Source organism: Nothoprocta perdicaria, unplaced genomic scaffold (genome assembly GCF_003342845.1).
Source record: "Nothoprocta perdicaria isolate Ctin4 unplaced genomic scaffold, notPer1 scaffold_18, whole genome shotgun sequence".
NCBI classification, from domain to species: domain Eukaryota; kingdom Metazoa; phylum Chordata; class Aves; order Tinamiformes; family Tinamidae; genus Nothoprocta; species Nothoprocta perdicaria.
The window spans coordinates 207,534-233,674 of NW_020454982.1; the positions used below are offsets into that span (position 1 = coordinate 207,534).

The 26,141-nt window shown below is 41.0% G+C and overlaps 1 protein-coding gene across 1 annotated transcript in view; it reads right to left on the reverse strand.

Moving 5' to 3' along the window:
* The window catches only part of PEPD (peptidase D), a 97,073-nt gene extending 71,677 nt beyond the window's left edge, over window positions 1-25,396 (reverse strand). Inside the window, exons 1-7 of the mRNA XM_026036543.1 lie at window positions 25,347-25,396; window positions 23,337-23,520; window positions 21,925-22,052; window positions 12,435-12,498; window positions 9,739-9,786; window positions 8,117-8,178; window positions 2,794-2,838 (exon numbers count right to left, since the gene is read on the reverse strand). Of these exons, the coding sequence (XP_025892328.1) occupies window positions 2,794-2,838; window positions 8,117-8,178; window positions 9,739-9,786; window positions 12,435-12,498; window positions 21,925-22,052; window positions 23,337-23,520; window positions 25,347-25,363 (548 nt within the window). The 5' untranslated portion in view covers window positions 25,364-25,396. The remainder of the gene's footprint in view (window positions 1-2,793; window positions 2,839-8,116; window positions 8,179-9,738; window positions 9,787-12,434; window positions 12,499-21,924; window positions 22,053-23,336; window positions 23,521-25,346) is intronic.
* Between the last annotated feature and the right edge of the window lie 745 nt (window positions 25,397-26,141).

Below are 26,141 nucleotides of genomic sequence, written 5' to 3' on the forward strand. Positions count from 1 at the left end.
CAAGGTATTCACTTCAGACCTCTGGTGCCTTTTTGCATATAGAAATTCATGCTCAGCCTCAGATTTAGATTTTTCTTTTTTATGGAATCCACCACCCTCATCTACACAAGGTCAAGTACTGAAACATTTTTACAGAAAATGTTCAGTCTCTCGGAGACCAATAAACAGCACTACACAAGCACCACAGAGAAGGCAGGGAGGATGTACAAACATGCAGGAACAGGATCAAATTTGCATGCAAACAGATCCCCCCAAGAAGGGATCTCCGGGGTCCCAGGCTGCCTGCAACGGCAGTGCAGCAGGACAGATATCCAGCCCCTCTGCGAGCAGCTCTGCTTGCAGGGCCAGGAGAGAAGACGCTGTTCCCGAGCAGGCAGAGAGTGCAGCCTGACCCTGGCGGCAGCCCAGGGAGGACAGGGCCACTTCTGCCAGGCCTCTTCCTTACCTGCTTTTAACATAATGATAGGAAGAAAGCACTACACTTGTGCACTAGGATGAACTTCAATGTTCTGCTAAAAACAGCTCTTGAGGCAGTTACGCACTCTGAATATGTTCATTATTATTTTTTACTTAAAAACAAATAAAAATATACAGAGCTAGCTGGTAACACAAGTCTCCAATTAATAGGTAAACTCTTCAGTGCAATCAAGTTAAAGTAGAAGCACAAGTCTGTTATTGTCAGGATTAATTTCTTTTTTTTTTTCATTTTAGTATGGTAGAAAGTTTTTTCCTCCCTCTCTTTCCTCTCCCATGTACACTCGCTGTTTTTGTCTATATTTGCCATAAGAGAAGATCTCCTTTTTATACAAGAGAAAAAAGCTTGAAGTAGGAGCAAGTATTACATCAGTCATACATGACCAACTTTCCATTAATAGGTGTTCCAAAGGAAACAGAATTCCAGGCATTTAGAGACATTGCACTAGCACAACTCCACCACACCTTCCTAAGCCAGTGCTTTCTCCAAAGACAAACAAATGTTTTCTTCTCCAAGTGCATTCACCATCATAAGAACACCAATAATAATATTTAGTTTCCCATTATCAGCTTAGTGTTTATGAACCCTCTTGTTTCATTGGTTTTAGTAAATACATGCAACTTTAAAGGTTGTTTTCTGTGACAAACATGGAAAACAAGCAGGAACATCCACTTCCCCTTGTCCTTTTGGAAACATTGCCAGTTTGCTGATCCCCTAGTGATGGGTGGATCCAGCCCAAGTAACAGACCCTGCAGCCCTGACTTCTCCTCACACGTTACAAACCCTGCTGTTACCCTTCTACAGCTCATCTACAGCAATTACTCCCTCTATCACAGCTGATAAATATCTGCTCTTATAGAAGCTTTAGCATAAAAACTCGCTCTCTGAAGCAGTAATACAGCTAGTCACAACTTTTCTGAATCTATTTAAGCTGTGCCTCTGAAAAGCACATCCCCACAGCACAGCTTCATAGCTGCTGTGTCCTGCCTGCATTGCTCAGGATTCTGCCTCTCAAAGAACGGACCAACTCTCATATTAAAAATCAAACCTATAAGATAACTTCTATGTTGCAGAAAGGGGAGAGGCAGGATAACTAGGGTCCAAATTCTAGAAGTTTAGAAAAGTTGAGATTTAAAAACTGTCAGCCCATATGATTTTGTCTTATGGAAGACATGCATCCCTTTGCACCCATCAGCTGGATTTGCAGCAGCGAATCCCACTCCCGCACATCTACAGGTTCATCCGTGGTTCACTGCTGCAGAAACGCCAGTTTCCTGACGTTTTCCACTCATCTTATAAAATTTTTTTTATGCCATGCCAAGAGATGTATAATGGCTGTAAATGACCTACTAAAAATACCACATATTCTGAAGTAGAACTGCTGTTCAAAAAATGACCTTCTAGAATTCAAGCTGGCAATTATACGTAGATGAAGAAGCAGAAGATTGTTCTTAGCAAACATGTTAATAATAAGCATTAAAATGAATACAAAATAGCAGCATGCAATACAATAAGCTACACAAGAGCAGTAGTCAGACTGGGTGCTTTCCTGCTTACATTTTAGGATTCTGAGCTTATCTGTCTTAACCAAGGATTTGTTTTCTCATTTCCAGACTAATACACTCAAAAAGCTTTGTTAAAAATCTGGTTCATTAACAAAATTACACTATCTTGTCTCTTCAGCTAATATCCCAAATTAAAAACTAAAAAGACCTAGTTATTAGGCAATCTGAAGACAAAGTCAACAATGCTGATCAAAAGAGGAAAGCTGGGAAAATGCAACAACTTTGTATAGTCCTAATAGATTTTGTCACATCCTCTAATTTTGACTATTCTAGATGGCTTCAGTCAAATCCCCCTAGAACTGTAAAGTATAGTTACACGAATAATAAAACTGCAAAATGAACACTGTTAAAATAAATCCCAGGGAAGTAGTAACACCTTGTTAAATATTACCTATTCTGACACAGTTTTAATGCTATATTTGTTTTTCATTACTAGAATATAAATTATGCTCAGCTATTTTCCTATTCATCGAAATGTCCATATGGATGAGACTGTTAACTCCAAAGGCTTTATATAAAATATGTTACTGAGAATAGATGCTCATTTCTTAAAAAATGTTACCTGATTCCTTCAATTTTCAATGCTGTTTCTTCATCACAGGTTTATTTCTGTATATTATTTCCATCCTGAACTTGAAATTAACTAAAAATTAAAACTCACATAGTAAACTAGGAGGCCTCTACTGGGGGAATCTCTTAAGTGATGCAAGACACATTTCCAACAGTACTCAGAGAATATTTTATTCTACTCACCATTCTGCAATTTCGGGATGAAGGATTTTATTGTTCACATTAAATCTATCAAACAAAAGATATAAACATTAAAAAACACCTAGACACACAACAGTATAGAGTGTTTATTTACTTTTTGATTTCAAAAGAAGGCCTTCTCTGAAGTTGTAAAAAATTACAACATCAAATATATCAGCGTTCATTAATAACAGTATAACTCCCAGTGTGAAGAATGCACATACTTATTTTCACTGCGCAAGTATTCCACTCTGAAACACATGAGACTAAACCATGTACTTATAAGAATGCCCAGGAAACAGGGTAATGGTATGTGGAAGAAATGTCTGGAAACCTTCTTTTGACCAAGGTGAAATTTCCTACATGAGCAATTCCTGCCTTCTTGGAACTACACTGAGGCTCTCTAACAGTGACACCGGGGTGGCCGGTGGAGGAATGAAGTGCAACACAAAATAAATCTATTTCAGGTTACTGGTCATTCTTTATACCTCAGAAGGGATCAAGAAAAGCACAGATCCAATTAAAATTTGGAAGTCACTTCTAATCACAGCAGGGTCTTATTGTGCCCTTGGGTAGCAGAGCAGAAACCTCTGTTTCTTTTTTCCTGGAGCATATGCTCAGAAACCTGTAAAAGTTAAAAAGGTGAAGGTCCTTAGCTTGGTGTTCCTGCTCCAAGCTCATCAGAGAGAAAACAGCAACTTCTCACAACCATTCAATGGAGCCACATTATTGTGAACATATTATTATTGTGATATTATCACTTATCACAGCATTCTCAAATGGAGACAGCCTTGTAACACCAGAGAAAAAGGCACTTTTAAGATCTGAATAACATCACAACAACTTTTATTTAAAGAGTTCAATGCAGAACTAATTCTCAAAAAGAAGAGAAACTTAATTAAAACATATACCAATCTATGATAACTCAAAAAAAAAAAAAAAAAAAACCCTAAACTCTCTACTTGGCTGAAGAGCCAGCTACTTAGCAACACCCGAGGAAACCAAGATGCAGAACAGTTTAAGCTGCGAACGCCACAGTGGATCCCAGGCCTTTCAATAATTATCATTGGATGTCAGGCAAAACGCAGATAAAGGCAAGTGTAAAGATACATTGCAGCAGTGCAGAAGCTCCATCACCAGCTCTAGGTAAACAACACAAGTTTAAGCAACTATCGTTATTATGGAAGTGAGGAATAAAAGAGAATATTGGGCAGGACAGGGCAGGTAGAGAAGGCTGCCACAAAACCTGAAGGCTGCCACAAAACCTGAAGGCTTCTCCTCTTTCAAGAACCTGACATACTTGCTTTAAGCGCAGATGGAGAAATCCAAGAGCAAATCCAAGAAGCAGAACAGCAAAACTCTGACCCTCGTGGCAAACAGGATTGTTTCGGTGGAGGGAAGCGCCGCCCCCGGTCCCGGTTTGTGCCCTCCCGGCCTCCCGGCGCCTCCGGCACCGCCTGGGGGCTGCGGAACCACCGCTCTGCTCGCTGTCCCTTGGGAGCGTCAATTAACCCCAACGAAGGATCAGAACAAGGGAGCACAGCGCTAGGCTGGGAGGTCACAGGCAAAACCAGTTTTATCTCTCGTCTGACAGTTTCTGATATAATGTCAAAATCTTAGACCTCAGAGACACGGCATCAATCCAGTTTCAGGCAAGAATCTCATATACTTTTTGTTCTGAGGAGCTCAAAACTGATGGCAGAACTGTCTCAGCTCTGCTTAGCCTGTGATCTCTGTGGATCTCTTTAATTAGTAATAAGGCAGCTGAACAAACCACCTTCTAAAAGTTACTGATTAAATGATAAGCTCAAGGGGAAGAACATGTCATCACTAGCAGGAATATGCAAATGGGGTGTTATTTACATTATTTTTATATAAAGTTCTACGTAAAATAATGCTACCTATCCCTCCAACAAGTCTAGACATTGCTAGAGCATAAATAACGTCCTATAAAAAGCACACGGACCATCCTAATACTAAGAGGATCATGCAGAGCAATCCAATTCCACGTTTTACTGCAATTTGCAAATTGACAGTACTTAAAAGATGAGAGATGTGTCTTGAGGAAAATAACAAATTGACATTTTGCTACAGTTACAATCTGTAACATGTGTTAATGCTCCCATTTAATCAACACAAAACTAAGACATATTACACTGAATGGCATGTTGAAATCAATTTCATACTCAGTTGTCCTTTAACGTGCAAAGCAATTTCATTAGGCTTTTCTTCTTTTTTTTTAGCAAGAAATCTCCATCTCCTGTATAATGAGACCATTTTTTCTCCTTAGTTTGCATAATACGCTTTGTGTGTATATGCTGATAAAATCTGTAGCTTATATTTATCCATGATATGAGAACTTTCTAGTCTTCTTCAACACAGAGGCTAGGTCCTCTAATGGTTGACTCCAGCAGGCAATGAGGAAGAGGCCTTGGCCAGCCCAGCTTCCCTGCCATTCCCAGCAGGTGGGCTAGGAAACAAAGGACTGAAAAACATTAAACATAAAACATTTTTTCACTGAAAAACATTAAGTACAATTGCATATTCTCTATCATTTACATCACTCAAGTCTGTCAATAAAATAAAAAATGTCTAGTGGCAGGATGCACAAAGCACCAGGTCAGCCACATCATCTCAGAGCCTCTTTACAAGTGCTACATAACAGACACATGATTCGATTAAAAAAATAAAATACTGAGTGTTTTCACATCTGAAAAGTGGGCCTATAAATTACCAAAAATGGAACTAGCCTTTATTGGCAGGCAGAAATATGTGTTTCTCAAAACCAGTGTGTTTGAACTACTGTAGAAATCTGTCTGCTGCATAGAATACACCTACAATAAATGAAAGCAAGTCATTTCTGCAGGATTCGTAACAGACATAAATAAAGCTGCTTTCAGGGAATTAGCAGGAACAGCAGCAGTAACCAGTGCAGCTCATCACTGTCCCACACCAGCCCCTCACTGAACCACGGAGCTGTGGTGCGTCACAGCGAGCAGCGTGTTGGTCAAACAAAGACCAAATTCTCCTTTTTATTTTTGTTTGGTTTTTGTTTCTTGTTTTACAGATTTCAGAGACAAACTTTCCTTCAATCTTATGTAAGCCTACTTTCTGGAAGGGACAAGAGGTGGCTATATATTAACAGACCATACGAGGCGATTATTTGTTATTAAGGGCTCTATTACCAGCAGATACATAAAACCAAGCTTGCGCATTGCGGGCAAGACAAAAATTACCTGGAAATGACCTTTAGGGTGAGGACAGGAAAAAAAACTATTCCACAAGGCAAGATGACTACTTATTACAGTGGAAAAATTAATCAAACAGTTTAGATGATTATGTTCTGGGAAAAGTTCGAAAGGTTGGAAAAGTAAGGGACAGAAGTAACATTGTTAGGGCAAGAAAAAGGCAGCTTCTGACAGGGGCAGATGAACAGCCTGCAGAGAGAGCTGTTTTGGGAAATGATATATTATTTCTATTATTATCCATAGCAAGAAATGTTCAGAGGCAGAGCCGGTTTAGGAGAAAAGAAACAAATAAGACTAAGGGAAACACAAAGGGGTCCTCGCAAGCAAATGCATCTCAACCAGGTAGCTGGAAAATGGAAGCAAACAAGCATAGGGAAATAAAATACAACCTCCTATGTAGGCTGAGTCCGACCAAGCAAAGGCTCACAGGCGAGAGCAGGCAACGTGAAGGCAGCTGCACATGCAAGGGAAGGGAAGGCTGCAGGGGCACATGGCTTGGTGCAAACTCTCCAGGTTCTACTTATCTTGGAAAAAAACAAAATGCTGGAAATCCAAACATTTTAATAAAAAGGAGGTGGAGAAATAGAAAAGATGAAACACTTAGATTGGTTTGCATCTATGTTGAGAAGCAAAACAGCATTGTTAATAATATATGTGGTTACAAGGCTGTGCAGAGAGATTTCGGGAGGAAGCCACGGGCTCCTCCGCTTCCCGACGAGCGGCGCTCAGTCTGTGCCACCTCCTGTGGGCATCGGAGCCACGCGGCTCCTAAGGGCAAATCCAGCTCCCTGGGGAAGAGCAGGGTGAGACTGGGAGACCCAAGGGTGAGGAGAGGGACAAGTGGTTAACAGGATGGAGGGAATCTACCAGCATATTCAACCACAAAAATCAAGATTTCTTCCATACTGCAAGCAGGGAAAAAGAGACACAAAACAGAATGAAAATTATCTGCTGAACAGCAAGAAATCTCCCCCAAAAGACTGCAGAAGTGATCCTATCAAAGCAAACTGGGAGCATGTTTATCACCAACAGGGAAGCCAGCAAGAAAAATCATCAACCCCCTGGAATACTTCAGGACACCATCACGAGTGCAAGTCAAGTGCCAGCTGGAGTGGCTTCCTACCCAAATGTTGACTAGTAACAGAGCGTGTTATTAATTAAACTCTAGGAAACTCTGGAAGCAAAAGGACTTTATGATACTTCAAGAAGAACTTTGCACATAATTCCCTGAGGGAATTACTGGTGAGAGTAATAACTGTTTATGTTTCAGGTGGTGGTTTTGCAGATAAAACTGAAGATATAGCTCCACTTATAACACAAGGAGTCCCCCTGTATCTGATGAGGGCGTAAGATGAATATTGGTTGGGTCACAGGAACAGAATGCCAGATTACAGTAACAGCAGGAACTAAACCAAATATTCCATAAAAATTTTCAGAATAAAAATTCTGTCACAACAGAATAGACAGTTGCATTTCATTCAAAACTGAGACCATCATCCTCACCTCTCAGACTGGGTCTAAGATAGAATTTTATAAACTGCCTTTTCCAAACACTACACATAGGAGGTTATTTCCACCCAACTGGTAGCCAAACTTCATAAAAAGGCAACAGTTACTGACACAGAAAGGTCACATCTATGCAGAAAGGTGATATTTTATTTTACACTTGGTGTTGAACAACTTTTCAGAAGAAAGCTCACACCAGAATCCTTAATATATACCTTAATACTGTGCAAGGTAGTAAAAGGAAGGAATTACTCCAAAAAATTCATTTTTTTGAAATCTAAAAATCAAATATTCCATCCCCAACAACGAAGAGGAGGATGGGTTTGGATTTTTTTAGATACTTAAAGCAGAGAGAAAGAAAAACATTAAGGTGAATTTAGTATTAGATAAGAGATTTCCATGCTGTATTTCAAATCATTAAAAGCATGTCAAATTATCATTTTTTTCAAAAGAAATATCAATACCTTTGACCCAGCATTCAATAACCTGTAATTAGCAAATTAATGTGAAATATATAATGAAATCAATACAACCGTGCGACAATTAATGTATAAAAACACCTTGTCACTTACTGGCTGATTCCCTCAAATGAAGCTTCTTTGGAGACATTTCCACTATCAGTATTAACACCGCGCTGGGAGGGAAAAGATTAAAAGGACCATCACTCTGTGCTAAACACAAGTATGTGAGATTTTCAACAAGGGGCGAACCTGACTACAGTAAATCTTTAGAAAAAGTTATAATTATAAGTCTTATTTGAAACCACTATAAAAAAATAAGGACTGTTTGCTCAAGAAGAGATCAAAACAGGCAGTATTTCAAAGGAGACTGGCACAGAATTCAGGCGAGGATGCACTGCTTAGGAACCCGGCAGTCTTGGATTTCTAATTCCCTTATTTCTTCATTCCTAATTCCCTAATTTCCTATTATACTGGAAGAGCAGTATAATAATAAAAGGCAAGAGAATAAAAAAAAATCACGATTTTTTAAAAGCCATCTCATTTAAAAAGAATGGATTCTCCCTGCCCTGGCAATGCCTCCCGTGCAGACGTGCACGCGCTCCCCGCCGCGTGCAGCAGCGGAAGCGGGAGGCTCTTGGTGGCTGCCCAGCCCTGCTGCCGGCACGCAGGGACCCTCAGGAGCAGCATCCCGGCTCCGCATCCCCAGCAGGGCCTTGGCAGGACTCCCCAGCCCAGGGAACAGGGAATGTGCTTCCCTTCTCCACTCCAGGCTTTACTGTGGTGCTGTGGAAGGGTGAAAGCGTCACAGCTCCATCCCCTCAACCAGGGGTTATGTCAAAAATCCCATTTTCAAAGGGACCCTCACAGTGTGAGGATTCATCAACAACGTGATGTCCAGAAACTCACTGAAAGGAGAGCAGAGCACACAAATATTTTCTTTCCCATTTTTCTGAAAGAACATGCTAGAAAGAAACAGGCTCATCTTATATGTTTTTATATATAAAATATATATAAAGCCTGTTGCTTTCTATATATACTATATATTTCTTAGTGAAAGAATGGATGAAGACTATTTATGACCTCTTGTTCTTAGTGGATAAAGAGATCATATCTCATGCTATTTAAATGCCTAAGGAGGATTATTTTTTAAGAGACTTCTGTCTAGCAACTATCATGGACAAAAAAAAAGAAATTCAGGAGCTGCCACTGCACTTGCTGTAAGGTAAAGCTCAGAGTCAGCAACTCATTTCTTTTACATATATATATGAATGAATATATATATATATCTCAAAGTCAACAAATCAGACAATCTTAAAATGAAAGATAAGTTTACAAAGCATCTGTCAGTGAAAGAAACTGGGGGAGAGGTGACAGGGAAGGAGGAATTTGCAGGCTCTACCTCCACTTGTTCACTAATTCACTAAGTAAGCAGCATTCAAAATAATTGAGAGGCTTTTGTTCACACCTTACCAACCCAACTCTATGCACAGAAAATATCCCCTGAATTATTAGGAGAATTGGGCCCATAGAAAGGTCTAAATATGCACGTGGCCAGAGCAACAGAAGAGAAAATGGAGTTTGAAGTCATTGCACACAGGCTAGAGGGTATCACAGCTGACATTAAGTCATGTTTTACTCAAACACACATAAAGGCACAGAAAACATAAATTAGAAGGCCAAAGCTGATCCTCTTACTAGAATTGAAATTTGTTCTTTAGAATAGTATCACTCACCAGAGTGAGAAGGGTAGATGGTTTCTTTGAAGCCAAGACATTGGATATCTAAAAAAGAAATTTTAAATTCCCATTAAGTATTTTCCTCCTCATGATCACATTTGATTCTCCATTTCTTTAGGCAACATCTGAAATATTTCAGATATTGTAGTCATACCTGACACTGGCAACAAGAGTCACTACATCACAAAACACTTAAGACAGAAATGCATTGCTTAAGCCAATGGTCTCCTTTAAAAACCACAAATATCAACTATGCCTTAATCTTAGATCCACAGTCATCCTTTGGAAAAAAGAGGAAATACGAGTCAAATGCTGTAACGTGACACAAAAATAAAGAATAACAGGGAACTGCATCTGCAATGCACTACTGCATATAAAACACATGCATTAATATTATAATATACAATGCTCTGCATATTTACTGCTATTCTCTTGGGTCATCTTTTACTAACTAGAACAGGCTCTTCTGGTGTCTTTCAAGCATTTGTAACCTGAGACTACAAGGTCTCCTGCAAGGATTTATGCCACGCTTGCACAAACAGAGATGGAGGCTCTGAGTTCTCAGCTCGTGCCACGTGTTTGCCACCGCTGCAAACACAGGAAACCAAACGGGAACAAAATTGCATCCCTCCCAGTAATGCTGCCTAATGGAAACTAAGCTCAGCTTTACTGACCCAACAGTTTTCCCCTCTGCGCTTCCTAGCAAATGGCTAGCAGAATAACCAGTGCTTTGGGCTCCTTAAAGATTGCTATTAACGGCTTTTAATTCATTTCAAAGGGCAGCCAACATTTTTGAACAGCCTGATTTCCTGACAGGTTAAAGAACAAATGAGAAATGTGCAGCATTCACCAAAGGACTCACTCAGCCCATTTTCGGGGGGACAGAAAGCATAAATGCTCAGCTCACCACAAAGGGTTAACATTTGAATTATTATACAGCAGTCTTATTAAATGAACACAGAGACATCTTTAGTCTCTACTGCACTATTGCTAAATCAATATGCACTCGCCCTAAGTTACAACTCCTTGGTCTTAATGGATTCTTGGTTTCCTGCTCATAGAATATTATTGGTATTTTTAAATGCTTTGGCCTTTGCTTGCAAGTATGTTTAGATAAAAGTAAAAGGGGGAGAGGACTTTAAATACACTAAGGTCAGACAACAAATCAATCCCTGCCCTACTCTTCTGAGAACCCAGGAGAAAGGGGCTTGCAGAGCTGCTGCAGGGAGCTGGGCACCGACCTGTGCCCGTCTGCAGGCAGGGAACAGATGACATCCACACAGAGCACAGTTCCACCAGGGCTACACCAGCCTAGCAGTGCGCTGGTCGCACTGTCAAAAGGTAGCAAGGTGTAAATATATCAATCCACACTATACTTTGTGGTCTGTGTAGTAATGTTCCTCAGATTTCATGAAATAGCAGGATTAAACACATAGATGACTGGTCATTTGTTGGCATAAAGCTACCCTGTAAATCAGGCTGCTCATGTCCTGGTGCTGGAGAATCATTGTGTTGGTATCAGGCAAAAGTTACAGCCAGAGCCTTTGAAAGACAAACAACTGCAAGCTCCAACAGCCTCTACTTTCAGCCCACGTATTCTAGGCAGAAAATGGTTCTTCTGTTGGGACAATTCACTGTACACAAAAAGAGGTCTTTTTCTCAGCAATGAGGTTTTTAGCTGTAAGGAAAAGAGTATACAAAAGTGCAATAGAGGAATTTTTTAAATGGGAAGTTCTTCAAAACAACAAAATGTATTTTTTTTTAAATAAAATATGCACTTTCCCACTTTCCTATTTGGAATTTTCACTCTCTGAGAGCTAAACATTGAAATGACTGCATTTTGCATGATGCCAACTCACACACATCAAAAGAGAACCTCTTCACAGCTTCCTCCATCTGCAATTACCAAATCACGGGATCAAACTTCACTTTACAGCTAAACTCATTATGAAAATGAAATAAAACATCTTCACAGGTGATTGCAGCAAAATTTTGGGCCTAGCGAGTCAGGGTTAGTATTCAACAGGGACAGAAATAGCAAAATCTCCTTTACAAGCTGCTCTCTGTAAAGATCACCCATCGAGCTTGGCAAAAAGACTGCCCTCACCCTGCTGAGCCTTCCTACTGAAAAAAGGAGAGGTAACTGGCCAGGTGCATAATTATATAAACATCTGTTCTCAAAGAAAATGAGAAACCTAACTAAGCAAGTCACACTTACACGTAAAATGTGGATTTGTTTATTCAAATGTCACAATGATTCAAAATAAGAGTAAGGCAGGCGGCCATAACCTACCGTCTGCTGCTTACACCTCCTGTGCTTGGAGGTATAAAACAAACACAGGCTCCCAGGCAGACGTAGGATGTGCTACTTCTGAGTTGCAGTTTCCTCCAATTACCATGCATTGCAAAAAAATTATTCAGTAGGGCATTTCTGCTTGTAGACATTCCTTTTAGCTCCCAGGATGAAGATAAGGTCTTTACAAGAGGCTTATGAGAAGGTCTTTGGAATAAGACCTTAGTGTTCAGCTCAAAATGGCAGCATTTTTTTTCTTTAATTTTTAAATTAAAACTGAATGGTTTATAAGAACGAAGCACCCTATACAGTCAGGAAGCACCCAATAAGTAGGTGAGTAAATCACAGTCACGTATTAATTTTGGATTCATGGAAAAATACTGAGACACAGACTACTCACCTCAGTTACATAGTGAACTTCATCCACAGCATATTTCTTCTTGAAGTATTCAGGGGGGTGAATCCTTTGGAAAGCAAGAGAAAAACATTTGGGTTTAGGTTTGCTGTAACATTCAACAGCTTAAGGCCACCGACAATGAAAAAATGCCCTCTGCTATTACAGTAACAGAATCAGATGTGTGGAAAGTTTTAATAATCTTATTCTTGTTTCCATTTCTCCTTTAATAGATTACACATAAAGTTAGTAAGTTGTAAGATAACTATGTTTTAAATCTGTGACGTGCTTGATACTTAGATTTCATCATCTCCTCCTAAAAGAGAGGTTTCTTCTCGCCCTTTCCACCAAAGGATGTTGAGATGTAAGCATGTAAGAGATCTGCTGCCAGATGATTATCCAGGAGAATGTATTCTCAAATACATTCAATCTCAAAAGCTCCCCAAAACTTACACAGACACAAGCAGCTTCCCACAGCACCTGGGTTCCTCTCTCATTGAGCCAGGTCACCTGTACACGTCCAGCTCCATCGCTGCCTTCCCGACACACAGGAGCCCCAATGGCTCCGCTGTGAGGCTGCCTCTCCATGGATTACTAGGAAGATTTCTGCAAAGCTCTGCCCTACTGCACAGCTGGACAGGAGGATGGGAAAAATGCACATGGAAGCTTGCATCAAAATAGAAAAATTCTGTGGTGTCCAATATGTGCAAAACATACAGGGGGTGCAAGCACGGAAGCCCAGGCAGAAAGCAGAGCAAAGGTGGGCACCAATGGGAATTTTCCATATTCCCTTCAATCAATTTCAACTTTTTCTCCCCTTCAACATGTGCTGTTTGGTCATGTCACTGTCTCACCCTTCCCTTCTCATTCATTCCGGATTCCATCCCCTTCTTCCCATGCAGGGCTAGGGGTGCAGAGCAGCTCTGGTCACAGTGACCCCAGTGACGTGTCCTGGCTGCTGCCTGCGCCTCTGCTCCCTGTTCGCTGTGAATCCCCCAAATTTCTTGGGCATTAACATATTTATGGGGAAAAAAGAGCATGTTCCTTAGCAAAGGCAGGGTTCAACACTCTTTTTCATCCAATTTACATGCAAAATAAGCTAAAGTCTAGAGCTGACCATCATTGTCACAGGGAATGATACTTTCTATCAGATGCTCACTGGCATCATGAAATTCAAAAGTTATATTCAATTATGGCAATTTCAAGCACATTCGATACTTTACAAGGATGAGGAGTATTTTTCTCTGCAAATGACTACAAATGAATCTCAGGTAGAATAAGTTAATTGGTTACAATTCTTAACTTCACTGGTTGCGATGCTGCCATGGGCTGCTAGCTTCAAAATTCTGATTAATGGCTGCAGAGACTACAAATGAAAAACACACCACAGCAGGCCATAAATTAATTAGAAGGATTACCCAAGTGGAAGATATGAACCCAAGTGTTATTGAATCATGTCTCTCATCACCTATCCAAAAAATTAATATTCTTAACAAATTTGAACATGAGCAATAGCCTGCTTTTACTGGCTGTGTGTGTGTGTGTAGGCACAACATTTTTTAGATTCCTCGGTAATATAAATGAGAAAGAATCTACAAAGAATAGTACACACCAACCCTCGAGAGGCTCAGACTCTGCCGTGTAGTTACTACTGTGCAGATTTTGCTGCCAGCTTTGAGACCAAGTGTCACTGCTGGACCCCATTTCAACTCAGTCCTTCACACAGACATGAAACATCTACCCCTCTGTTTACCCACCAATAAGATAAACAGCTCTCGCAGCTTATCTATAAATATCCTAAACATTTTTTAAGCTTTTATGTATTTGGACAAAATTTAAACTTCAATTTCAAGTAACATTCTACTAATGCACTGTTTCAACCTTTAAAGTCAATAAAAACTTAGCTGCATTGTCTAAAGCCATTTCAAAACTGTTGTTCATTACATTGCACAAGCATTCACAACAGCAGCAAATCTTAAGAGATTTGCACAAATTTGACATTGCTGTAAGAATTCCATTTGGCAACATTGCTTTGTATTCTGAAGGAGCCTAGCAAGAGCCTAGAAAAACAAACCAGATAAAACAGTGTTTTCATGTACAGAACGGCCTTCAGAAGACAGGTACAAATGAGATAAGTTCTGTTAACAATTTTTCTCCAGCATATATCTATATATGCCTACATATACATGAAGATATATAGAGATCTATATAGTCACACAGGCCTCAGACAAGAGATGAGCATGTTTAGCAGAGCACGTGAATCACAGGCAATTCCAAGCTTCCCGGAGCATGACAAGTTTTCCAGATTGTCTCCGCTAAAACCTGCACACGATTCCCTCCTTTCCACAACACAACTTAAGCAAAAACCTTGAGCTTTCTGCATGCCTGTTAAAAAGACACTGCTCTGTCTGGCTTTTCTGCACCAGCCTGGTAAAACCCACTTATTCTAACAAGAAGTCCAGTGAATTGGAAGGTGAGGCAAGCAATTTTCCTATACCCTTTACAGGCTTCTCTTAATGTCAGTGCTATTTTCACATAGCTTGAACTTCCCAAAACACCTGCTGTCAACTCATAGGTCATAAAAATGTGAAAGATGAGAATAAGCACGTGTTTTTGCTTTTCAGTTTGATTTCCAGACGCTTTGGTTTCCAGACATTTGATATTGTTACCTGCCCTGCTGCTCGATTTTGCTAACAAGATCTTCCTGCTGCTCTCTGCTCCAACTCTTACAGCTGGCTGAGAACTCCTGTGCCAGCTCCTATAAAACACGTGGATAAACATGCTACTTGTAGCAGGTTTTCTACTGGAAGAGGAATTAGCTCCTCACCAGCACTTTGTGATGCTTCACCATTTTTCTTTCCCCTCAAATATGGAATGAAAATATGTTATTGAACACCTACATCAACAGCAATGTACAAGAGGCAGTTGTGCCACTAGTGCCTCCTAGCACAGGCTGTTAGGATTAGAACAGACAGCTTTGCTTTCTCTCTCGTGCTTTACTAATTCCCAGCCTCAAGTTCTCTTGTCCTTGGCTTCTCTAACCAGGCAGATACGTGAGGCGCATTGCAGGCCCACACGGATTACAGGGCTTTTTTATTTCTACATTATATAAAGAAAGAAACAGTTCAACATTTCTGAAACAAAGGAAAAACAAAGGTTAATGAAAACTGATATGAAAAAGTAGCTTTACATCCACACAAATTATAGCAACTGTGCAATATTAATGTTTGAATACAAAACCCATTTGTCTTCAGATCTGGCCTTGTTTGTGTTTTGAAGGCATTCTTAAAGAATGGTGCTTTATTGCACTTTCGTATCACAAAAGGAAGCAAGTGGTGCATATTAACACAGGCTTAAATGTGAGATAATAACTGATCGGAAAAAGGAAGACATTAAAATACCACCCTATACAGACAGCAAAGCTGCATCCCAGGCTGTTTGACCACGCCTGCCATCAATGAGCTTGAATTAGGGGCAAATAATGGGAATCACCTGCAACTTCCAATCAGCCAAAACCACCACTGACACTCATTTTATTTGCTTTTTAAAGGATCGGTAGTACCATCCAAATGAATGTCAGAAACAATTCTGAGAGTCTATTAATACATCAGGCAGGAAGACAGCAAGCTCTGACAAAAAGCAAGAAACACTGCCTAATGTCATTAAAACGTAGCCTTGTCCACTATTTATTATATGTTAGGCTTTCAAATTCACAGCCTCCGTTACCGGAAAGTGATGTTATTACAAGTAGTAATTAAAAGTAAAGATTAACACAGCTAGAACAGAAACAGAATAGGCAAGTATCAAAGACTCTATTCATGATAAAGCCTAAAGCAAAATGTGTTGTACAAGATAATGTTCAGAACAGCACTCTCTTAAAAGGTCCTGCACTTACTATGTTGATTATTGTCTCAAAGGCATGAGAGGCTGTCAAAGCTCTTATCAACAAATGAGAACAAGATGATTCTTAATGTGGTGAGACAGAAAAGGTAAAACTAGCAAATACTACAGTCAAAGCTTTCAGGGGTAAAGAGGGATAAAGTGCACTATAATTTACAACAGCATTGCTTCCCCCATTCCATTCTGACTTTTACATTTGGAGTAACTGATATAATCCAGCATTTAATGGCAAAATCACTTTCTCCAGAGCAAATAATTTCTCCTCAGCAAAGTGCATGTGTACCAGCCTGATGACACGTGGAGCTGGCAGGTCCCTGCACTGGCTGCCCAGCGGTGCCCCTCTCTCCAGGGCAGCACAAACACCCACCCGAGACGAGACACACACACAGGTTACACACACACCTGCCTCACAAATAGAAGCCCCAGGTGCCAACTACTCATTCCTCGGATCTTAACAGGTCGGGCTTAAAAAACAGCCAAAGTTTCAGTGAGACTTTGCACACGGAATAAGACTCCTGGTAATGACTAAGCTACATGAACAGAAATAATATAGAACCCATGTAGAACTGAAGGAGGAAAATGGATAAAAAAGAATTGGTTTAATGCTGTCAAAAATTCACTAGTGTTCTGCCTCCTTATCCCAGTATCATTAGGTTAGCAGATGGCAAAGCATTAACTAAACACGAAGGTGTCCACAGCTACTGCAAAGAGCAACACAGGAGGTTTTACAAGATATTACCAGATGTTCCTGACTTTGCCACCAAAAACACAATCTCCTAGACGTGTAAAAGGAATTTCCCTCTCTCAAACAAGAAGATTAAAAGGCATGAAGTTAGATTTGAAATATAACGTGGTACAAATGGGCTTGCTGGCAGAAAAAGGGAGAAAGGCCTTTAACAGTTACTGAAATTGCCAAACTGTGCGTCCAGCTTCAGGTCTACGCTGACAGAGACAATAAATCCGTGAACTGCTATAAGTTACTACTATTTTTTTAAAAATATTCTCAACACAGAACACAGAAATTTAAGCAGGTAGGAAGTAAAGATCTGTAAAAAATATGTTTTAATTAAAAACATCAAAATTTTAATCAAAAACATACATTCAACTTGGACTAATAAGGCTTTTGGACAGTTGAAATGCTGTAAGAATTGCTAGACTGATAAAATTGCTTTATCATGGATAACTTGAGAGGTCAGAGCATTAAAGTAGAACAGTTTTTGGAAGAACAATCATCAGCAAAGTGGCAAGAGCAACCCAGACACTAATTATTCTATAAAAATGGTTTTTGTCACAAGAGAAATACCATAACAAACAAAAGGGAAACAAGAAACGGAAATCACTGTACTGTGGAAGAAAATGGAATCATGGAAAACATGCAGCATGGGGAACTACCCAGAGCAAGTCTCATCAGTCAAATGCAATCAGCTTTATTGTGTGGAGTTCTGCAAAGACTGGATGAAGAGTAAAGCAACAGATGCACTATCTGTGTAAGAGTAAAACATTTGATAAAAACAACTCCCCAAAGAATCTCACTCTCAAAAATCAACTCAAATTGGCTTGGACAGGAACACAAGGATGTGACCTGATATCCAATAGCTGTAAAAAAGAGTGTAAACTAGAAAAATAAATAAAAATAGTTAAATAAAAAGATGAGCTTTTTTAAGAACTGCAAAAAACACTAACTACCCACTGACAAATGCTGTGCCCATTGAGGCTGATATTTTCAGAAGTTAAAATGATAAACAGCAATGGACTGCAAGTCTTGCTTAGTGGGATACTGCAAAGACTGAAATTATTTCTCATGGTATTCAGACATAAAAGCAGGACTGAATATGTTCAGGAGATCCACAGATGGTATTTACAGGTGGTAACAAACTTTGCAGATAAACTGCCATTTGGTATAAAACAGTAATAAAATGACCTAAAGGAACTTAAAACTTTTTTTTTTTTTAATGGTAGAATAAAGATTCAGTGGGGAGGAAGAAGGAACAAAGGTCGGGAAAAGATCAAGCTGATACGTGTAGAAGAAAATGTCAACTAATCTTGAGAGCAAAGTGCAGGAAATAATATCAGGCAATGACAAGGCAGACTGGTTGAGAAGATAAAACCAAAAACCCCTCTACAAGATGCTGTTTGAATACCCAGTCCTACAGCTTGTTACAGAATAGAGACCCACATGCACCACATCAGTAAAGCTTATTTTGGAAAATGTCTTGCATTTCCGAAAAATCTGCATTAAAAAAGGGAATTAGAGTGATGTAAAGCCTGCACCCTACAACCTCCCCTCCCCAAAAGCTCTTACGCCTCCAAAGGGGGGTTCAGTTTGCATTGACCACAACTTCCTGCACCCAAAACCCTACACTGATTAACACCCCAGCCTCAGCCACATCACACACCACGCAGTACTTAAGTTACCATCCACAATTATTCAGAATACAAATGCCACATCTGATGGATTCCCTGGAAGAAAAAGAAATCCAGAAGTGATTTCTTAGCTGTGGAGTATGCAAGAAAAAAAATAATAAAAATAAAACCACTTTTGCACCATTTCAAAAGGCAGTAAAACTTCTCAGCTTTGCTCAACTCAGTCAAATTTAATCACCAAAACCAAAGTTTGCTTTTGACTGTAACCTACTGAGAAAATGAGGATAATCTTTAAGAAGCTCATTAGGTCACAGAGAAAAAAAAATTAACATTTGTAAAGCATTTCATTGTGTATTACCGTAGTCCCAAAGAGCCACACCAGGCTTAAGCTTGTAAATACAGACAGTTTTCAATGGGCTTCTTGGGGAAAAGAAAGGATACAATGTTAGATTAACACTGTTACAGTTACGAACAGCCCAGCAGGGCTTTAAGGAAAACACAGGAAATTGCATATAAATATTTCTCTGTCCAATTTAATACATATTTCTCAAGTTAGAGCATGAAAGTGTTAAAATATTTTTGTTTTCCATGAAAAATGCTCTTTATGTGGCGAGGCAATTAAGTTATTTTGGCATCCGCTCCACATAAAGCAGCTGCTGTACGGTATGTTTTACTTTATAAAATATCTTTAATCAGCACACTGACTAGTTCTGTCATTTATAATTAGGGAGGTAAATGGCAGGTGCAGCATTAATTAGCAAAATTGAAGCCTCCATGCAAGACAGGCAGTCACACCAGCCCCCTGCTTCCCGGGAATAAAGGCAGTAACCAAAGGCTCTGCACCACAAGCTCGCCTGGCTACGACCACGCGCAGAAGGCAGGACGTGTAACGGGGCCCGACCGCTCACAACGTGCAGATCTTACCCTTAAACTCCACTGCAGAAACTCTGGCCTTTCCAGCTCCATTAAATTTCTTCAAAATCTTCAGTCTGTATTTTAATGCTCTACCTCTCCTGAAGCAGACACCCATCAGAGTCTAACCTTATCATTTCAACCCTGAGTTATTATTGCAGCTGCAGACAACACTTGCTGGCTCAAAGACCAGCAACAGGCAGCAGTATGAGCAGAGGTGCAGCTGGTAAGATTAAAATAACCGTAATTTCCCCAGTTCCCCCGGAATGTAACACTTCACCCAGCTCTAACAAATTCTCTCAACCACTTCATTGTTTTTGGCCAAAATACGACTGTAAAATTGAAAGAAACAGAGAAGCTTCTTTGCTTCTTATGCATTATTTAAAGGGAAAAGGAGTTAACACTGATTGCCACATTACCTAAGTGCTATCTCCGAACAAAAAGGGGGTTAGTGTGAAAGAGCAACAGTCTAGCCAAAAACAATACACTTTTATTATAAAATCCAATCATTTTGGAGCCCACAGAAGCAGGAAAGAGCCTCCTGCTGTAATTTAAAAATATCTATGTTTCCACCAAAACTCAAGCAGCAGTTTTCCAATCTGCCTTGAACAGAAAACAGAATCAGCACCAGACAAATCAATGCCACCCTGCACTGTGACCTGCAGAGCAGCCGTAGAGCTCTGTACGATACCAAGTTTGTAGAACACCATGCAAGGAACTTAGCAGATCTCTGCTTCGTGCCCGTTAAACGAACGTTTCTTCAACGGGCAGAGAACTCCTTCCACACGAGCACCGCCAAGGCACGCAACAGCAGATAAACAACAGAGGATGGAGGGCAATCTCATTTCTTTCAAAGCTGATTTTGACTTAAAATCGACTCTTCTGGGAAGGAGCACAATCGCTAGCACTGTGCGGCACCCCCTGCCAACCAGCTTATGAAGCAGAACTGCTGCTGACTCTCAGATGAGTTATTCATCCATCCTCTTTCTGACAAGCAGAGAGCTCACGGCCAGGCTGACAGGAAAGAAAACAGAACTAGCAGAGGGATTCACGAGGGCAAGGAGGAGAATTTAGAAGGCAGAAGTGTTGTGGTAAAAACAACTACCTCACTATATTTGTGAGGTAATTGTCAAGAGAGGTAAAGGCAATAAACATTTTTATCCACTTTTAAAATTCCATAAATGAACCGACAGTGAATGCTGCACAACAAATTTAAAAAGCTACTATTAGTACAGAACACACTATTTTCTTTAAAAATGCAAAATGACACAGTGGATGCTCAATAATATTTAAAGACTTTTCAGATGAGGCATAATCAGCAGCAAACAGCTGATGTGAACTAGCAAAAGAGAAGGGGAGGCAAAAGCTTTGTCTGTAAATGCAATCAAACCCCATCAGGGAACAGAGTTTAAAGGACACACGTGGGAGCTAAACAGAACCTACCCTCCCAAACAGCTGCAGCTTTCAGATGAAATATTTCAGAGAGCAGTACTCACGTTTTAAAATGATCACAAACAATTTCAGATACAAGACAGGTCTAAGACAGTGATATCCACATAAACTCCCCAAGAAGACAGCAGCCATGCCCTACCATATGGTCTGACACACTTGGGCATATGGGATTGGTTGCAACTGTTTTCCTTTTCCCAAATTACCATTAAAATAGAAGCAATAGCTTCAATTAGAAATAGAGCAATCTGAGCTCAAAATATTAAATTAGAAGTAATCCAATATTCTGAGATGGTGTAGATACCAAAAAATACAGATCGCTGGTTTAAATATAATTAAGATTGGGAAAGTAAATGAACACATAAATAAATCAGTTCTTTCAGTGCTATGGCACTGAGCAATATTTACTACTGGCGTAGAACGAACAAAAAAAGTGATATCTGTGGCATATTCATAGGAAAGAATTAAATTTATTTTCTCATAGCCTCTTATTTCATACTTAAAACGTACGAACAAAGAGGCTAAACTACCTTCTCCCATTCAAAAAGACCCCTTAGCCAAGAAGGGTGCAAACTGGTAAATTAACCTGAAAAGGTCTGCTTTCCTGTTTCCCTTCTCTTGTGTCTTAACAGAGGTCTTGGTTTGCTTTGTGGTTATTCCTTTCACGGATACTGTAGAAGCATTTTAATTCTAAATGTACCATCTACCAGCAAATGGGAGTATCACTTGATATCGTAGGTCAATACTAACAGATAAGAATGGGGGACCATATGAACAATCGGTATTAAAAATCAGATAGCTGTTCAAACACTTACATTACACAACCAGACACATTAAAACATAGCAAAAGAGTTTGTCGAGTTTGTCTTACTTTCCCATCCAAACTGCATAGCTTTCGGGGAGTTGTGGAACAAAAAGGATGGATCTTCCAGTATCAACATCAACCGTTCCAAAGCAGCCTGCTTCAGTCACTCCGAAAGTCCAGTGAAAGTAGGATTCCTAGGAGAAGATGAAATACCCTCTTAGAATAAGACCCTCATTTCACCAACTGTAAAAATACAGTGTGACACATACTAGTTCCCTGCATTTGAAAAAGATCCCTTTTGCTTCTGGAAGGGAAGGAAGTGGGTTTGATTTAAAGCATTTCAGTACAATCTGTTTTAGTAATGCAAATCTTTCCTGGCAACTGGACCATGCTCAGCAAAACACACCACTTGACTCAGGACAGTAAATATGTAATTAAATATATTCCTCCAAACTAAAATGAGGACGAGTACTAGGAAGAAACAAGCATGTTTCACGACAGAAGCAGGCAAGAGCAGAGTGCAGATTCATTGAGTTGGGAGGGGAGTCCTGCAGCGAAGACTGAACTTCCTCTAGAGAAGAGGAAGCTGCAATGAAAATAGCCCTTGGTCAAATGGTTATTCCGCATTGAGAAAAAGTAAACAACAAAAAACACATAACAGAACATAGAGATTAATGACAGTGATAAGGACAAGACAAAAAAGTTGTGTACACAGACATATGCTCTGTTACCTCTGAAGGCGTATAAAACTCCTCTTAAAACAGACCAGTAACTGCATTAAGTCATGCACTACCTAGTTTAGAAGATAGAATGTATTTGCTTTGTTTCTTCATAACATAAAACAGTTCAGCTAAATTAACAAATTAAAGTGGAGCAGCATTACAGCATTGAAGAGCAGAGGCAAGGCAAAGCACACAAGCTTGCAGAACAGTCACAATTTGTTATGTTATGCCAACTTTAACAAGGACTACAAAAGAATTTAGCATGACATTAACAAGTTAGTCTTATTTGTAAAACCGCAACACACAAGTACTTATGAAGGAGTCCAGTTTAAAAACATACATTGTGGTAACTTCTAATTTACAACTTGTTATGTGCAAAATGCTATTAACAAAGGCTTTGAATACAAGCTTCTGTGAATTAATTCAATCTCTAGCACTTAGGTCAACAGTCGCACACTGCACAACAAAATAAAGGTTATTTTTTGGTGACAGACAGGACTGAAAAAAACAAGCATTCAGTTTCTATGATTATGTTACATAAAGACTAATAGAAACCGATTTAGCCCATTAAACGAATCACAAGCCTAAATATTAAAGCACTGAAAGTAAGTCCGAGTTGAAGAGGTAAAGTAACAAAGAAGCAAAGTAATGCAAATGTGCACACACCTCTGAGATAAATAACAATAAAGAACTTAAGAACGATGCACTACAAGGGCCAGTTCCTTAACTGATTTGAGATTTCGCTTCAGCCCCTACCTGGCGAAACACGACCCCGGTGTCAGTGCAGTATCTCTGGGTTTCCTCGCCACCCTGCAGCAGGACAAGCGAGCTGGCCGGCACGTCCTTGCTCTGCCGCAGGCGGTCACAGAGGCGCCGTCGGTTCAGGGCGAAGAGCGCTGCCGGCACCCTCAACGTCTCGTTCCCCAGCCAAAAGGAGGGCCTAGCAAGGAGAGTTTTATGTTGATAAGCAACAGAAGACAAAACAATGGTTAACATGACTTAGAGGCACAGTGTTACTTTACCACAATATAGCAAAGGAAGCTTAATTCAAACCATACAAACATGATGTTTACAAGCATCTGTGCCAAGGAGTAGTTAAAACATCCCACTCTAGCTATGACGCATAATGCTACAGAGAGAAGAACAAAATGCACCTTTCTCACGAGTACCAAAGAAAAGGAGCAGGCCCAGAAATCCAAACCCATGGATCTCTCCAACATGGACGTGCCGTGCGCCTGCACTCGCGCACCAGCGGCAGCTGCAGGAGGGGCCCGCGCTCCTGTCCTGCTCCAGCAGCTGCTGCTACCGCCGGGAGCCCTAGCAGCTCTCATCAAGAGGGACTCAGCTCAGAGAAGAAAGTTTGAGACACTTCTTTTAAAAAATGGTTATTAATTCAACCATTTTAAATACTACAAACACTGCAAAAACACATTGCTGATTTGCTTGCATTTTTACAGGCCCATACTTGCACTTTTTAGACCTTCCTTTGAAGCAATGTAGCTTGTAGAAGGTTTTACTTATTTATTTACTTTAAACACATCCGAACAGAAAAGAATCTTACAGAGCATTTCCCTATTTTATGTTTGTTTCAGCAAAACAGTGATTTGGAGCTTCAATACTACAAATGAATACTGTTTTATCAATAAAACTGTAAGATTTAAGTCCATTTTTCAGTCAAATCTACTTCACCTTCTCTCAGCTTATTGAAGACACTTCCAAAGAGCTAGATGGTCACTTCCTATTAAAGTGAATGGTGCAGTTAAATTGTTACTATGCTAAAATGGCACATGAACAACCTATGAATTTAACCTTAGAGAATGACATTTTGTTGCAGTTTTCAGTGAAAGAAAATTAAAGCAACCTTGGACTTATAGTCACATAAAAAGCTTCCTGAAAGACTTTGTCAGCATCAGAAATGTAAATTGTACTATTTCTTACTGCAGACACAGCATAAAAGATCTAATAAAATAATTTATTTTACTTGTTTATAACTACTTGATGTAACAGTGCAAGTCATTTCAGAAGGCAAAAGCCTTCTCTTGCTAATCCAATTGTAAAACTACCTGTCTAGGAGTTTAGCTGACGATGCACAAAGCCCAGATGTGATTATTTTTATTCCTCGCCCCACACCTGATAACGCAGGCAACAAGGCAGGGGCTGATAAGGAGGACAGCAGAAAGCCTGTCGTGCCACATGGGGCCTCAAGGAAGCCCAGCTGAAGTTTTCACAAGTTTTCTAGGTTTGGAGAGGTTACACTTTGTTATTTTATGCAGCATCTAAAGTTTTGCTTTTGTTCTGAGGTGCCTACCAGAACACACTGGTAACCATGAATCCTACTTTTCTGCAGTTTTTCCTATTTTTCACCTAACCTTCTTGTTTCTCCGCTTTTTTCGCCCAGACTGCCACTGCACCCTCAGCAGGTCCCCAGGGCAGACACCAGGGAGGCTCGGGGAGCACCGGCCGCTCTCCCGCAGACCTGCTGTTCCTGTTTATCCGCCGGCTCTTCCCGCCGCTCTGGGCCCGGTCCCGGTCCCGGCTGGGCTCCCAGCCCGGCCCGCGGGGCGAGGCCGAGGCCGCCAGGCTGCGAACCGGCCCCTGCCGCCCCCGGCGCTTCCCGCACCCGCCGGCTCGGAGCCGCGGCCCGGGGCGCCCCTCGTGCGGGCGGCTCCGCAGCGCCTCTCCCCGCAACGCTGACACGTTCTAAAGGAACCGTTTCAAGGAACGGCAAAAAGCAAAGCCATAACGCACCCCGCTCCCCGCGCTTACCCCGCCGCCGCGGCCATGTTGCCTCGCCGGGCTCGCCGGTCACGTGAGGCGGGGCGGGGCCGCGGGAGCCCCGCCCGTTCTCGCCGTTCGCGCCGTTGCCGCCCTCAGGCGCGCGCCGCGGCTGCCCCTGAGGCGGCGCCGGCCGTTGCTGCCCTCAGGCCGTGTCCCCGGGCGGCTCTCGGCCTCCCGCCCCCAGGGCCTCGTCCCGGAGCGTTCCTGGAGATAACGCCCGGCGCGGATGGCGATCCCGGGATAATAAACGTTACCGGCTGCTGGGCGGCCAAGCTGTGCACAGGGCGCGGGCGGCCCTGGCCCTATGCGCGACACCACGGGGCCACGCGGAGGGAGACTGCTCTGATCACGGAATCCTTGCGGTTGGAAAGGACCTTCCGCGTCCTCGAGCCCAGCTGCAAACACCCTTACGGGCTCCGGACAGCGTGCGGGAACCGCAACGGCCGCGTGGCCGCCCTTCAAACCCGCCTGCCCACCCTTGCCTTACCATCCGTTTTAAAAAGAGTGTTTATTCTATCTTGTAGCTTTCCAAAGCAGGTCTACTTAATGCAGCTTATTTTAATTTCCTCGTTTCTTCCCAGGGTCACCATGTCCTGCTTTCAAAAGCAGTCCTTGAGAGCTAGAAGAATTACCTCTATTGTATTAAAACTCAATAGAAAATGAAGCTCAATTCTTGGAGTCTTTAGGGGAAAAAACATGTTTTATTTTGTTGCTTGTTACCTTAAACTTACTATTCTCCTGTCTCAGGATTTGAAGGAACAGATCTTGTGCAATATGCACAAA